Genomic DNA, 16258 nt, shown 5'->3' with positions numbered 1-16258 from the left:
AGGAATTCTAACCTTTAACTCTTTCAAAGTTGAAGCAATCAATGGAGAGCGAACGCATTTGGCCTTTTTTCATTGGCCAGGAAATTTCCTATTGGGAAGATGACCACTCCCTACACACAGCACAACACGTGGTCTCCGATTAGCATCAATGTCCTCGACATGTAGGACAGAACATAAGATGATCCATATCAAAAAGGTTTATGAAAGCCCCAAAAGGGTCCCTAAATACTAGGACTAGTATGATTTACACACCATTGTTTTAATCATTCTGTAGCAGAAAAAAGAAAGATTAAACAAAGCTAGAAACATGCATGCTAATCGCTTCAGCAGTCAGGAGGCGAGCGAGTTATCAACCACCAGCAACATCATACCAACCTATATGGTACGAGGGAGGATGAAGCCATACCCTCGATAACTCTTCTACTGGCCGTCACTGGCTTCACCAAAGGTAACCCAAATTAAATGACTTGGTTTGTATCTGCGTAGGAACAAATATTTTGTACTGTATGTAATCTCATTTCCATGACCATCCTAAAAGTTTTTTAGACCAAATTCTTGTTACTATAGCTACCATTTACAATTTTTTCCTTTTTTTCTGACATTTGATACCCGAGAATAGTACTGTTGAATTCTACACCTTTCTAACAGTAAGCACATGCCTGAAGGGAAACACAGAGGGCATTGAAAAGGCAGCAGGAAAGATTAGCTAGTGTCAATGATGAGATAAAGAGAATATATATGAATGACCGCCTGGCTTTGAATAGTATACATTGCCGTAATAACATCCCACCAAAGGCTGCTTTTCAATATGTGCCAGTCCCAACTTAAGGAATAGATATCTGTTTGAGGCTCGAGGTGAGGGTGGCAGGTTCATCCTTGCCAAGATTCTTGGAAATGATGTGTCCTACTATGCAAGTGGCATTTTTAGATTTATTTCAGAAGCAGGTCTTCTGACAACTATTTAACTTTTATGACATTCAACTTTTATGATTTTAATTGAACACTTTTATTTTTTAATTTTGTATACATAAATTAAATGTTACCGGTGTCAATGACCTTAGATGTCAGGATGCCTGAAAACTTTAAATTAATCAATTAATCAATCAATCCCTTATCAATGGGGACAAATAAATTAATAAATCCTAACAGTATCCTTTCCATACCTGTCCGTCATACATGAACATAAGCAAATACTCCAATATGAACTGATCTATGCCATACAGCAACAGAACTGGATTTTTGCAGTCGGTCATCTTCAGCGTCTTGGCGAAAAAGCTGCTACATGACGACAGAACCAGCCGATGCGCTGGGTAGAACTGATCCCCGCACGAGATCGTGACGTCGGTGTAAATTTGCTGGAAAGAAATAAAAATGATAAAACATTTGCTAGCGAATACGTTAACTCATTTTCATAAAGATGAACCATCCCTAAATGTTGATAAGTAGTATCGTCCATAAAAACTTACGAGATTACTCAAAGTTTTCCTGACCTTATTGTTTCGTGCAAGTAATTAACCCTTTCGCCCCCAAAGGACGTACCAGTACGTTCTTACAAAACACTGTTCTTTACATGTTTTTGATAACTTTGTGAGAAACTTCAGGCATTTTCCAAAAGAATGAGACCATCCTGACCTCTCTATGACAAAAATTAAGGCTGTTAGAGCAATTTAAAAAAAATATATAGCAAAATGTGCTAGAAATTTAACCTTACCTAGGGGGTAAAAGGGTTAACTTTTCTCAAATTTATCTGACCATTACAGTACAGTTTACATATAAACTCTCAATTTACTATAACTCTTTCTCATAAGTAAATCTATAATCAAAGTAAGTTTAAATAAAGTAAAACAAAATTGTGCAACTCCACATTGATGAAAATATTAATCCCCCGGAAAAGAGTAACATGATATTTTAATTATAAAATAAATTTTTGAATATACTTACCCGGTGAATATATAATAGCTGCAACTCTGCGGCTCGACAGAAAACACACTCAAAAAACTCGCGAGCGATCGCTATGAAGGTTGCGGGTGTGCCCACCAGCGCCAACTGTCGGCCAGATACCACTCTTGCATGTAAACAAACCCTTCAATTCTTCTCGTCCCGCTGCGTCTCTATTGGGGAGGAAGGGAGGGTCTTTAATTTATATATTCACCGGGTAAGTATATTCAAAAATTTATTTTATAATTAAAATATCATTTTTAAATATTTAACTTAGCCGGTGAATATATAATAGCTGATTCACACCCAAGGCTGTGGGTAGAGACCAGAGTTAATTAAGTTTACAGCGTATAAGCTAAGAGTTTTTTTGAGTTATCAATATAACAAAACCAAAATATATAGGTACCTGGTAAGGAAGTTGACTTAGACGATTACTCTGCCTTGTAAGTCTGTCTTCCTCACGGAGCCCAGCGATCCTCTTAGGATGCTGAAAGACTCCCAGGAGCTGAAGTATCAAGGGCTGCAACCCATACAACAGGACCTCATCAAACCCCTAATCTGGGCGCTCTCAAGAAATGACTTTGACCACCCGCCAAATCAACCAGGATGCGAAAGGCTTCTTAGCCTTCCGAACATCCCATAAAACAATATTAAAAACATTTCAAGAGACAGATTAAAAGGATATTGGAATTAGGGAAGTGTAGTGGTAGAACCCTCACCCACTACTGCACTCGCTGCAACGAATGGACCCAGTGTGTAGCAGTCCTCGTAAAGAGTCTGGACATCTTTCAAGTAAAATGACGCGAACACTGACTTGCTTCTCCAAAAAGTCGCGTCCATAATACTTTGCAGAGATTTATTTTGCTTGAAGGCCACGGAGATTGGTATAGCTCTAACTTCGTGCGTCCTAACCTTAAGCAAACATCGGTCTTTCTCATTCAAGTGAGAATGAGCTTCTCGTATTAAAAAATCTGATAAAATATGACAAAGCATTCTTTGACATAGGCAATGATGGTTTCTTAACTGAGCACCATAATGCCTCAGATTTACCTCGTACTGTAATGACTTAGTACGAGCTAAATAGAACTTAAGAGCTCTAACAGGACATAATACTCTTTCCAGTTCGTTGCCTACGATCTCTGATAAGCAAGGAATATCAAAAGATTTAGGCCAAGGACGAGAAGGCAGTTCATTTTTGGCCAGGAAACCAAGTTGAAGTGAACAAGTGGTTTTTTCTGTAGAAAAAACCAATGTTCTTACTGAAGGCATGCAGTTCACTGACCCTTTTAGCCGAAGCCAAGTACACTAAGAAAAGTGTCTTGAGGGTGAGATCCTTCAGGGAGGCTGAATGTAATGGCTCAAACCTGTCTGACATGAGGAACCTTATGACCACGTCTAAGTTCCAACCAGGAGTTGCCAAACGACGTTCCTTAGAGGTCTCGAAGGACTTAAGGAGATCTTGGAGATCTTTATTGTTGGAAAGATCTAAGCCTCTATGTCGAAAGACCGAAGCCAACTTGCTCCTGTAGCCCTTAATCGTGGGAGCTGAAAGGGAGCGAACCTTTCTCAGATGTAAAAGAAAATCTGCGATTTGGGCTACAGAGGTACTGGACGAGGACACAGATGCTGACTTGCACCAGTCTCAAAAGACTTCCCACTTCGACTGGTATACTCTAATGGTAGAAGCTCTCCTCGCTCTTGCAATCGCACTGGCTGCCTCGTTCGAAAAGCCTCGAGTTCTTGAGAGTCTTTCGATAGCCTGAAGGAAGTCAGACGAGGAGCGGGGAGGCTTGAATGGACATTCTTTACGTGGGGCTGACGTAACAGATCTACCCTTAGAGGAAGACTTCTTGGAAAGTCTACCAGCCATTGAAGTACCTTGGTGAACCACTCTCTCGCGGGCCAGAGGGTAGCAACCAACGTCAACCTTGTCCCTTCGTGAGAGGCGAACTTCTGCAGTACCTTGTTGACTATCTTGAATGGAGGGAATGCATATAAGTCCAGAAGAGACCAATCCAGTAGAAACGCGTCTATGTGGATTGCTTCTGTATCTAGGACTGGAGAGCAATAGATTGGTAACCTTTTGGTCAACGAGGAGGCAAAGAGGTCTATGGTGGGTTGACCCCAAGTAGCCCAAAGACTCTTGCCCACGTCCTTGTGGAGGGTCCATTCCGTGGGTATCACCTGACCCCTCCGACTGAGACAGTCTGCCAAGACGTTCAAGTCCCCCTGGATGAATCTCGTCAACAGGGAGATGCCTCGATTTCTTGACCATAAGAGAAGGTCCCTTGCGATCTCGAGCAGCGTGAAGGAGTGTGTGCCTCCTTGCTTGGAGATGTACGCCAAAGTTGTGGTGTTGTCTGAGTTGACCTCTACCACTTAGTTTCGAAGAAGCTTTCGAATATCATCAAGGCCAAGTGGACTGCTAATAGCTCCTTGTCGTTGATGTGCATGCTCTTCTGACTTGAGGTCCACAGACCCGAGCATTCCCGACCGTCCAGGGTCGCACCCCAACCCAAATCCGACGCGTCTGAGGACAACACGTGGTTTGGGTTCTTGACTGCTAGGGATAGTCCCTCTCTCAGACTGATATTGCTGTCCCAACATTTCAGGCATGCCTTTACTGGTTCGGAGACTGGGAATGATACCGTCTCTAATGTCTTGTCCTAGTTCCAGTGAGAGGCTAGATGGAACCGGAGAGGCAGAAGGTGTAGTCTCCCTAGTGAGACAAACTGCTCCAGGGATGAGAGAGTCCCTACGAGAGTGTTCCAACTCCTGACTGAACAAACGTTTTCTTTTCAGCATTAGTTGGACTTCAAGCAGGGCTTGACTGCGAATCTCCATCCCCAAATATAGAATAATCTGGGATGGGATCAGTTGGGACTTTTAGGTTGACCAAAAGTCCCAATTCCCTGGCCAGACTCAACGTCCAATGTAGATCCTGCAGACAGCGAAGACTGGACGATGCTCTGAGAAGCCAGTCGTCCAAGTACAGGGAGGCTCGGATCCCCGATAGATGGAGGGATTTTGCCACATTCCTCATGAGCCTCGTAAACACGAGAGGCGCAGGACTGAGGCCAAAGCACAGGGCTCGAAACTGGTACCCCCACATTCCTGTAAACAAACCTCAGAAACGGTTGGGAATCCGGGTGTATAGGAATGTGGAAGTATGCCTCCTGAAGGTCGAGAGAGACCATCCAGTCGCCTTCCATAAATGCTGTCAAGACAGCCTGGTAGACTTCATCGTGAAGTTTGTCTTGACAATGAACACATTGAGCGCACTTGCCTCTTACGTACTCCTGCAGTGAACATGGCTGCCAGTTCATTGGAGCCATCCCTGAGGGACTTGTTCCTGCAGAGAACGTGGCTGTCAGATCATTTGAGCCATCCCTGAAAGCCTTGTTTATGCATGACATAATTGTACAGCAAAACTTCAAACGCTCGAAAATAGCTCTGAAGTCGACCTGTAAAATCTTGGAGCGTCTCATGGCCAGGCGCCAGGGAGAGTCTATGAGGTTTGAGAAGTCTATCTGGGCAGAGGCAGGAACTCCCAAGCCGAGAACTTCTCTCGTGTCATATCAGACTCTCGCTCTATAAGCCAGCTTAAAAGTAGGGAAAGCAAAGGCTGTCTCCCACAAACTCCTCCTGGTGATAAACCAGTCGCCTAGCAAACGTAAAGCTCTCTTAGAAGAGCGAGAGAGCACTAGCTTATAAAACAACGGCTTCGAAGTAGCTAGGCCTAGTGTAAGCTCTGACGTTTAGGCGAACGAGGAGCAGCAGTTACAAAAAGATCCGGACAAAGATCCTTAAAAATCAGCATGATTTATTTAAAGTCCATAGAGGGCTAAGCAGCTTTAGGCTCCTCTCCGTCTGACAGAGTCCTCAAGGGAATATCAGTAGGAGGGGGAACAGCAACTTCCTCATCTGAAGGAACATTGTCCGACAATAGCCGAGTCTCAAGCAAGGGAGAGACCTACCGTGGTGGCAATGCTTTACAAGCAGAGTCCACACGCACTGGTGCATTAGTAGCGGACCAGGACGCAACGTCATGTAACTGCTTGACAGTCTGTGAACTGTCAACAACAACAGGTGCCTGAGGACGCACAGCGTCCACTCGAGACTGCTTTGACCGCCTAGTCTGAGCAGTCAAAACAACTCTAGAATGCGGAGGTTGACGCTTAGCGTCAAAACAAGTCAACTCCGATTGTTGGCGAACGTCCTGAACGTCAACAGGAGCATCAGCAAGTGGCCTAACGTCCAAATGTGGCTGAAAATCCACACGAGACCGCATCGAGTGTGGTTCTAAACAACCTGACTGACGTGACTTGGCTACGCCAACGTCAACAGGACGTACAAAGGAACATTAGGGTGGCTGAAGGCCAGGATCTCGATGAGATAAACGGCTAGGCTCAACGGACTTATCGGCAGAATAGTCTTCCAAAAGGGAGGCAAGCTTATTCTGCATGTCTTGCCGTACAACCCATTTAGGATCAACGGGAATGGTTGCGGTAAGAGACGAGGGTAACGTCTGTGACTGCAAAACCTTGCCTACAAAAAGACTCTCGGAGTCTGTGTTACGCTTTTGTTTAGGCGGCGAGCAGTCTTCCGATGACTGCATAGGGTCAGAGCTGTCTTAATAGTTAAAACCAGGACGCTGGACCTGTCCTGAAAGGACTGACTTTCGCTTAAAGGGCCTCGAAACCTTGTTCCACGGTTTCTTATGCGAAAAGCCTTCGGATGACGAGGAGAAAATCGTCTCTCTCGCCTTATGGTAGGGGTGATCTTGGTAAGATACACCTGATACCATAGAGGGAACGTCTGTTCGCTGATCAAGGCCTCTCGAACCCATAAGTCGTACAACATTACTTCTCCCCTGGGCTTGGGAGCTTGCAAGAGGTCCCGGAGTAGGCGAACGACAGGCACGAACAGACGAACCCTCGGTCGCAACACTGATAACACTTTGCGCAATATCACTTTATCACTACGATTTTCTGTTTTGCACTTATTTCACTGAAATCGAATTTTTTAACAATTCACATTAGGTATGAATAAAACTGATTGCTACCTGAAGCACGCAATTCTACCCTCTATCAAAAGGTTATAATTGCGAAATCAGTCGTATAATGTAAGCACATTAATACCAGCAAAAAAACAGTAAACATATTTTAAGATAAAAAGATCAGTGGCTGGGGAAGAGACTAAACACTAGTTCATTCAAAACTATGTTTTCAATCTCTCACCGTACAGTGCCTTGGGACGAGAATAAAAAACTAAAAACGTTTTATCCTTTCTCCCCGTACAGAGACTAGGGACGAGAGTAACTCGAGAACAACGTTACTCGCTTGGGACGAGATAAAGATCGGAACGTTCTCTCTCCTCCCTCTCCCTCCGTCTGTATCTCTCTCTCTCTCTCTCTATTGATTTCGCACCGAAGAGAAGAGCCCACTTACGTTTCGTCAAAAAACAGGTTATTTGACCAAAGGAAAAAACTGAAAGGTTTTTCAATTAAAGAGTTCCTTTAAAATAGAATTTAAAACATTTAAGCTTTGAAAGAAGAATGAACAAAACGTCAGAATCGATTTACTCTTTCTGCAAAGTGAAACCGTGATACTCTCTCTCTCTATCGTAACGATAGAGCGCAAACTGCGTAGCATAAATAAACTAAACGTTAGTTCATCTTTGAAACAGTACGAAGACTATTCAAAGAAAATCTTTCATAAAATATCTACTAAAAATATTCATTTAATAAGTTTTAAATCATTAGCTCTGTAAAAGTTATTTACGATTGAAAGGGCTCAACGTTGTTTAACTTCGGTTTCCAAGTTAGGACCGCCTACTCTCAGGAAAGGTCGCATATAAACAAATCATTAAAATTTATCTTGATGTTTATTATAAATCGAAAGCTAATCGAAGTGGCCTAATAAAGGCGGGTGAGATATAAAATATATAGAGGAAAATCTATAATTAATTTATAAAGTGATAAGATAATTGCTAAAAGCCTAAACACACTTCCGTACTAAGGGAAGGGTCGGCCATTTAAAAGTCAAGGAAAGTCCAAAAAACAATCCAAAGTAATCAAAAATTAAATCTATCCAAAAACGAGTTCAAGATTTAAGTTGAAGATAAAACACCTGTACTGCGAAAGCTCAAACCAAAATGAAGTACTTCACCAAATATGTTGAGAAAACTCCAGATTCTACAGCGAGTATGAATACGTCTTGTCGTCAACGTCGACAGAGAAGAATTGAAGGGTTTGTTTACATGCAAGAGTGGTATCTGGCCGACAGTTGGCGCTGGTGGGCACACCCGCAACCTTCATAGCGATCGCTCGCGAGTTTTTTGAGTGTGTTTTCTGTCGAGCCGCAGAGTTGCAGCTATTATATATTCACCGGCTAAGTTAAATATTTAAAAACAGATGTATAGACTTTACCTGATCTCGCAGACTGCCGAGACTCTCCGTGAACGTGGAGGAGTGCGAGTTCCATTTTAATTCTATATATTCGTTCATAATGACGACGTCCTGTAACCTACAACAGAGATGAAAGAGAAATATTATTATAATTATCATTACTAGCCAAGCTACAACCCTAGTTGGAAAAGCAAGATGCTAATAATTGCCTGCTTAGTATTACGAACAGGATAGAATTGTCCAGGGAGATCTGAATGTAAAGGATGGTCAGAGTTATGAAAAATCTTATGCAACATGCATAATGAACTAATTGAACGACGGTGCCAAAGATTAATATCTAGATCATGAATAAGAAATTTAATAGACCATAAGTTTCAATCTTAACCAAAATATGGCATCTAAATCAGGACCTGGACGAGAGATACGAAGGGTAAATCGCATATCACGGATAACAAATATCAGCATAGAAAACCAAAGAAAGTACTGTAATGAATTGTCATGGGATGAATACACAATAAGATGATTTCAACCTATGGGATGTTATGATCAATTATTTCTTATATACTATGATAATAATATACAACTCACTTCATCCCTATGTAGTCCGGTGAATCTAACATTAGCTCTGCGCTGCCCAATCAAATGCCAGTGCCAAGATAACTGGGTTTTACTTAAGTGTCATACAATATTCGCAAACCACTTTTTATTAGCATAATTAAATATAATTCTAATAAAACGCTAGTTGGACCCTCACAACTTAAAATTGATGCTTAATAACTTAGATACCAATATTTGTAAAAATTCCCATTTTAATCGTTTTTCTCGCCACGACACAACAATCGCCAAAATAGTTCATAAAATTCCAGACGTCCAAAACATTTAAAAAATTGCTATATATTTTGCGGCCAACAAATTATACTGACACAAGGATAGTTACAGATGCTTTAAAATTATTCGAACCTAGATACATGTCTACTGTAGGCTCTAGAGCCTTTAAATGTGCAGCCCGGAGACTATACAATAATCTCCCACTAGACATTATAAAGACTGAAGATTTTAAGGCTTTCAGGAGGAAACTGAAGACTCTCTTGTTCTCAAAGTGCTTCGAAAATGTGAATATGATAATGTTGAATACTTTCAAACGAACATAATAAAATGACTTTGGAGGTCGTGTAGAGAGTAGGGTTCCCATGCTGTATACATACATACATACATATACTAAGGCACTTCCCCCAATTTTGGGGGGTAGCCGACATCAACAAATGAAACAAAAACAAAAAAGGGGACCTCTACTCTCTACGTTCCTCCAGCCTAACAAGGACTCAACCGAGTTCGGCTGGTACTGCTAGGGTGGCACAGCCCACCCTCCCATATTATCCACCACAGATGAAGCTTCATAATGCTGAATCCCCTACCGCTGCTACCTCCGTGGTCATCTAAGGCATCGGAGGCAGCAGCAGGGCCTACCGGAACTGCGTCACAATCGCTTGCCATTCATTCCTATTTCTAGCAGTATAAGACCAGAAAAACATCCCTTTAAGTAAAGTAAATAACCAGGTTCTGTTCAAACTTTGATTTCCCCTTTTCTGTACAGTATTATCAATACTGATAGCCATTTGTATCTCCAATCAGAACTGTTTATTATTGCCACATGACTTTCTCTTGGCACAACTACTAAACAAGCTAGCTCCATCCCTTCTTGTACTAGCTCCTCCTCCGACTATGTCACACATCTTAACAATTTTACCCCCAATGGACGTACTGGTACGTTTCACAAAACTTATCCCTTTATCCCCATGGACGTACTGGTATGTCCTTGCAAAAAACTGCTATTTAAATTTTTTTGTGTATATTTTTGATAATTTTTTGAGAAACTTCAGTCCATTACAAAAAGAATGAGACCAACCTGACCTCTCTATGACAAAAACTAAAGCTGTTAGAGCAATTTAAAAAAATATATTGCAAAATGTGCTTAAAAAAAAAAAAATGCCTTGGGGGTTAAGGGTTGGAAAATTCCAAATAGCTTGGGGGTAAAAGGGTTAAACAGTTCTCCTCTGATAGGCTTTTAAGAAAGATTTTTATATCACCATTCCAAAGAAGTAGCGATTTCCCTTCTTGGAGGAAATAAGCATTACTGGTATTTTGAAGACAATAATCGACGGAATTACGTATTTTTTAAGTTTTAAGGTAAACGGGGAAATACGTCAAAAAAATCCAGTTGGGAAGCAACACAGGGTTGCAACTTGGTCATAGGCAGCCTTAATGGGGCATCATATCCCCGGTAGGTAAGTCAGTCCATAAACTTCCCCCTAGGTTAGGTTAGGTTAGGAACCTTGGGTTAGGTGACCCTATTGTCTGTCTCCCTTTTAACCCTTTTACCCCCAAAAGACGTACTGGTACGTTTCACAAAACTCGTCCCTTTACCCCCATGGACATACCGGTATGTCTTTGCAAAACACTGCTACTGAATTTACATTTTTTTTTTGCATACCTTAGAAAACTTTTTGAGAAACTTTAGGCATTTTCCAAAAGAATGAGACCATTCTGACCTCTCTATGACAAAAATTAAGGTGTTAGAGCAATTTAAAAAATATATATAGCTAAATGTACTTGGAAAAAAAAAAACCATGGGGGTTAAGGGTTGGAACGTTCCAAATAGCCTGGGGGTAAAAGGGTTAAAATGTGGTTTTCCAATCATAACCTATGGAATTTTAAAATGTTTTATCATTTTAAAAATACAGGCTTCCCTCCAGTATTTTCATTAGAATCATTCAAAGAATCTACAAAAATCAACATGAACTCCTACTTTCTTCATAAGAGATCCCGCAATAGTGTAAACATTTTCCAAGACCACACAATTTACAGGTTACCGAATAATTACTACCCCAAGATACACCTAAAAACAGCAGCGAACTGACACAGAAACAGGGCCCTATGTTATGGTCGACTCATGTCATTCTGCGCCTACTTACAAGGTCTTAATTTCCGTTCTCACCGAGCTCACAAAATTGAGATGACATTTCGCGATATAAAGTAAGACAATAATGCGAATTATATGCTTGAAACCATTTTTATTAATTAAGTCGGTGTCTCATACTCTGGTAGTTTCGGATAGCTAGGTTGGTAGCGTCTCGGGCTTCTATTTCAGAGGTCCCGAGTTCGCGTCTCCCGCCAGGACGTGGATATCGTGAGACCTCCTACGGGGGGTTACTCCCCAGGGTGGCGTCTGGGGGGGACGTTAGAGGGGGCTAGTGATAGTCCCTGCTGGCTTAAGGTCGCCCGAGGAGAATGATGTAGATCGTCTCAGGGGAGACCTAAAACCCGCAACTTTAACTTTTAACATTAATCAGAAGCCTAATCCATTAGTTATATTAAAAAAGGATGGTGCTATGGGCCATGAAATATTTAATAAAATTTGACTTACAAAGACCTTCTTGGAACCCATTAAGTTTGCCAGTTCAGGAGCTTCTGTAACTACAAAGATTTCTATACAGATTACAGGTAGTGCATAGGAGGTCGGGTCACCGATTTTTTGTCCGCCAAAATTTTCACCCACTCGGCCAACGCGCGCAGCACAAGTACCACTTGCCGTAACACAGGAGCAATTAGAAGGACACTCAGTAGAGAGCAGACCTCCGCTGGGCCAGCTTATTTCTCGACCTTAACCCTTTTACCCCCAATGGACGTACTGGTACGTTTCACAAAACTCATCCCTTTACCCCCATGGACGTACTGGTACATCCTTGCAAAAAACTGCTATTTACATTTTTTTTTTTTTTTGCATATTTTTGATAACTTTACGAGAAACTTCAGGCATTTTCCAGAAGAATGAGACCAACCTGACCTCTCAATAATGAAAATTAAGGCTGTTAGAGCAATTTAAAAAAAATTATACTGCAAAATGTGCTTGAAAAAAAAAAATAACCCCTGGGGGTTAAGGGTTGGAAAGTTCCAAATAGCCTGGGGGTAAAAGGGTTAATATGTATTAATTGTCGTGGATTTTCATACACTCAAATATGAACCAAGTTTGAAGTCTCTGTAACAACGATGTCCTGTCCAAACCTGTGAGTGATTATGTGAACTGGACATTTTGCTTGACCCTGACCTTGACCTAGACATTCCAAAATTTAATTATTTCCAGATTTTTACACGAGTTAATCGCTGCAAGTTTCATTACTCTACGATTAAAATTGTGGCTGGGAAGGTGTTCACAAACACACACACAAATTACAAACACAAACATAAGCAAAAACATAACCTCCTTCCAGCTTCGTTGGCGGGAGCAATTAAATTACGTTTAATTACGAGCGTATCGAGCCACGGGGAGCGAAGACCCGTAAGTGAGTAATTAGCGTTAGTTCGTTAACCAACAGACTCGTAGATACAATAAAACATGGGTCACAATGAACACGGATAAGAAGGATTCTCGTTTTCTATGCGAGCAGTAGGCCTGGTGTCCCAGCAATCTACACACGTACACAGATTTCCCTCTAGTATTTTATCCGAACCGTTCGAAGAATCTACAAAAACGTGAGGAATATTCTATTTCCTTCACAAGAGTTACTACACTAAAGATATATATCTTTCACTTAGTATTAATTTGCGGTGAAAATAAGTGTCATTCTCAAAGAAAACGGAGGTTTTTCGGAGCCTTTGTATATCAGCGGCCAGTTCCTCAGGCATTGATTAAAAATTGACATCAACTAACCTAAACTTTCCCCACTAACCTAACCTACAAGCTGTGTCCTACCCTACTTACCTAACGGAGGGGTACCAACCCCCTGCGATCCCCCATAAACTGCGGTATTCTAAGTTAGACATACAGGTAGCCGCTATCGTACATACATCATGTTTTTCTATAGGAAAAATCTGTTTAGTAAGAAAGCTTTTCCTGTCCGTAACAATAATAAACCCGATTTCCTGATACCTGATACTGTATAATCTACAGCTACCAAGTCATGGTAGACTACAACTAAAAAGAGGGGGTGTATGTATGATAGCGGCCACCTGTATGTATTATCTCTAACTTAGAATACAGCAGTGTAAGGGGGGTCGCAGGGGGGCATTAGTCCCCCGCGTTAGGTAAGGTAACGGCTTGTAGGTCAGGTTTGGGGGGGAAAGTTTAGGTTAGTCGATTTACATTTTTAATGGACGTGTGAGGAACTGACCGTTGATATACAAAGGCTCCAAAAAAAAAGTGCTGATTTGGCAAAGAAAGATTTCCCAAAAATGATAGATTTCTGTATAATATGCAATGGATGAATATATTAAATATTACAGAGACAAAGGAGACTTGTTAATTTTATCTAACGAATAACTAAAGACAAAAAATTGATGTTACTCATAAACTCGTACATGTGGTTATAAAACAAGTTAATTTTATCTTAATATTCAAATAGATTTCGGAGCCTTTGTAGGGTGACGGCCAGATCCCGTAGAAAACGGGAATATTCTGAACTGTGGCCGCCGTTCTAAAAACGATTTTGGCGGGAGAAGCTAACTTAAAAAACCCACCTAACCTATGCTAAAAGCCGTATCCTTACCCAGGAGGGCTTCGCCCCCCCCCCCCCCCCTTACACAACAGTTTCCTTACCTACGAGTACGAAGGGAGAAGCAAACTTAAAAAACCCACCTAACCTATGCTAAAAGCAGGGTCCTTACCCAGGGGGGCTGCGGCCCCCCGGACCCCCCCCCCCCTTACGCAACATATTTAAGATCCGTAGACCATTTCCAAACGTTTTTATTCTATACAAGATAACAGTCGGAGCGATAATAAGCAAATTAGGACGCTTGGCCGTAGCGCTACAAACTACCCAAGATTTCATAAGAATTCATAATTTGCATGGCATATAGATTTATCTTTTTTATAACTCTATACAAATTCACAGAATAAATATACCGATAACATACATACACACACACACAAACCATGAAAGCATGGGCAAAGCTATAGGCTACGATATTGTCTAGGCCTGTCCAATTAGGATAGATTTCTCCTAATATGATAGACCTAAATTGTTTCCATTAAGCTTCTATTATAAATAATGTATAATGAATTAATAAATTAGTGTTATATATTCCAAAATTCTTTTTTAATTCGGCGAAAACACCTGCAAGATACGTATGCCTTTGTTACTCGTATAACGTTTTGGGTATTATTATAAATTCTTATATATAAATAAATAAAAGCCTAATCTAAATAGGTATTTCTAGCATTGATGTGCAAAATCAAAAACCTACGAGACGTTTTTTAGCGGAAAAAAACAATCAAACATAAGCGTGTTTTGGCCAAACTTGCCAAGCAATTTCGGTTGCAATTTCTCATTTCTCTATAAAACAATCATAAACTACGAAAATTGAATAATTACCTTTACCACACGTTATTCAATCCTCATGGCTTGGATTCCACACCAATAAACGAGGAATAAATGAATAAAAACCGATAAATAACGAAGTAGAAAAAGTGTAAACACCGTGGGCATCCAGACAAAGTGAAGACCGACCAGCGGACTCCCTAGCAGTGTTGTCAGATAAGGGAATTTATTCCTAGATTTGGGGATATTTGCTGTCCGATGGGGATATTCTGTACTATTTTTTTTTGAAGGAAAAACAAAGATGATCAAACCCTTATACTGTCGCAATTAGTTTATTTGCAATTTTATGAAGTATAGTGATTAATTTCTATATTAGTAATGCCTACATGATCAAGAGAAATTGTAATTTGTGGTAAGGTATTAGTGGAAATGGGGATTTTTGTGTTGTTTTGGAGATATTTTCATTGAGATTTGGGGATTTCTACACTACCCCAACTGGCAAAACTGCTCCCTAGCAATAAGAATAATTCCCTAGCAGTGGAGAAAAAAATCCCTAGCAAACTGAGTTCGTTAGTTTGTGTGGCTCATTTAAATGGAAAATTATTATTGTTGTGATAGAATATATTGATATACGTTATCTCAATTTTGATTAAAGAATATGAATTTATCGATATGTTATAGATATACGATATGAAGTAGTCCATATGGTATTAAAATGGAGGAAACATTCAACATGCATACGTATGCAGATTGAAAATGCATTAATTATTATCATTATTATTATTATTATTATTATTATTATTATTATTATTATTATTATTATTATTATTATTATTATTATTATAAAACGAAGAAAAAGCACAGCTATATCATAAACACAAAGTAAAGCTGTAGAATTCAAATAGTACCAAAACACAAAATGCAATATATTAATTATAATTTTTTTGCATTGTCAATTAAAAAAACAACAAAATCTATTAAATATATAAAAAAAATATAAAATAGTCTGCCAACACATGACAGTTCTTATGCTACGTAGCCTTACGAGGAAACTCCCTACATTATGCATATTTGGTCTAAACGTAGACTAATTTATCATATAGACATTCTAGTCTAACGTAAATACAATATATCTTAAATCACTGAACGATATATAAAATATGTTAGATTCATTAACTCGACCTGGTTAAATGATAAAATACGAAGGATATTGTTAAATAACATAAATATGTTAATAGAATTCTCTTGCTTGAGGGTACACTCGGACACACTATTCTATCTAATTTCTCTTCCTCTTGTTTTGGTAAAGTTTCATTTTAATTTATATAAGAGATATTTATTTTAATATTATTACTGTTCTTAAAATATTTTATATTTCCTTGTTTCCTTTCCTCACTGGGCTATTTTTTTCCTAATGGAGCCCCTGGGCTTCTAGCATCATGATTTTCCAAATAGGGTTATAGCTTCGCAAATAATAATAATAATAATAATAATAATAATAATAATAATAATAATAATAATAAATGAAAAACATACAATTTCGGAAGTTCCCAAAAAGTTGAAAAAAAAGGCCATATATTTTGTTTTTAAAGTATTT

The 16258-nt window shown here is 39.8% G+C and overlaps 1 protein-coding gene across 2 annotated transcripts in view; it reads right to left on the bottom strand.

Moving 5' to 3' along the window:
• LOC137636507 (telomere zinc finger-associated protein-like) overlaps positions 1-14875 on the bottom strand; it is a 51813-nt gene extending 36938 nt beyond the window's left edge. The window contains exons 1-3 of one of the 2 annotated variants that reach the window (XM_068368929.1): positions 14722-14875; positions 8369-8465; positions 1164-1355 (exon numbers count right to left, since the gene is read on the bottom strand). In XM_068368929.1, the coding sequence (XP_068225030.1) occupies positions 1164-1355; positions 8369-8446 (270 nt within the window). In that variant the 5' untranslated portion in view covers positions 8447-8465; positions 14722-14875. Of the gene's footprint in view, positions 1-1163; positions 1356-8368; positions 8466-14715 lie in introns of both variants that reach the window. The other variant, XM_068368928.1, reaches the window with a different exon arrangement.
• Positions 14876-16258: the final 1383 nt, after the last annotated feature.

The sequence above is a fragment of the Palaemon carinicauda genome, unplaced genomic scaffold (genome assembly GCF_036898095.1).
Source record: "Palaemon carinicauda isolate YSFRI2023 unplaced genomic scaffold, ASM3689809v2 scaffold316, whole genome shotgun sequence".
Taxonomy (NCBI): Eukaryota; Metazoa; Arthropoda; class Malacostraca; order Decapoda; family Palaemonidae; genus Palaemon; species Palaemon carinicauda.
Note: the sequence above shows the minus strand (reverse complement) of the source record. Positions and strands in the feature narration are given on the sequence as shown.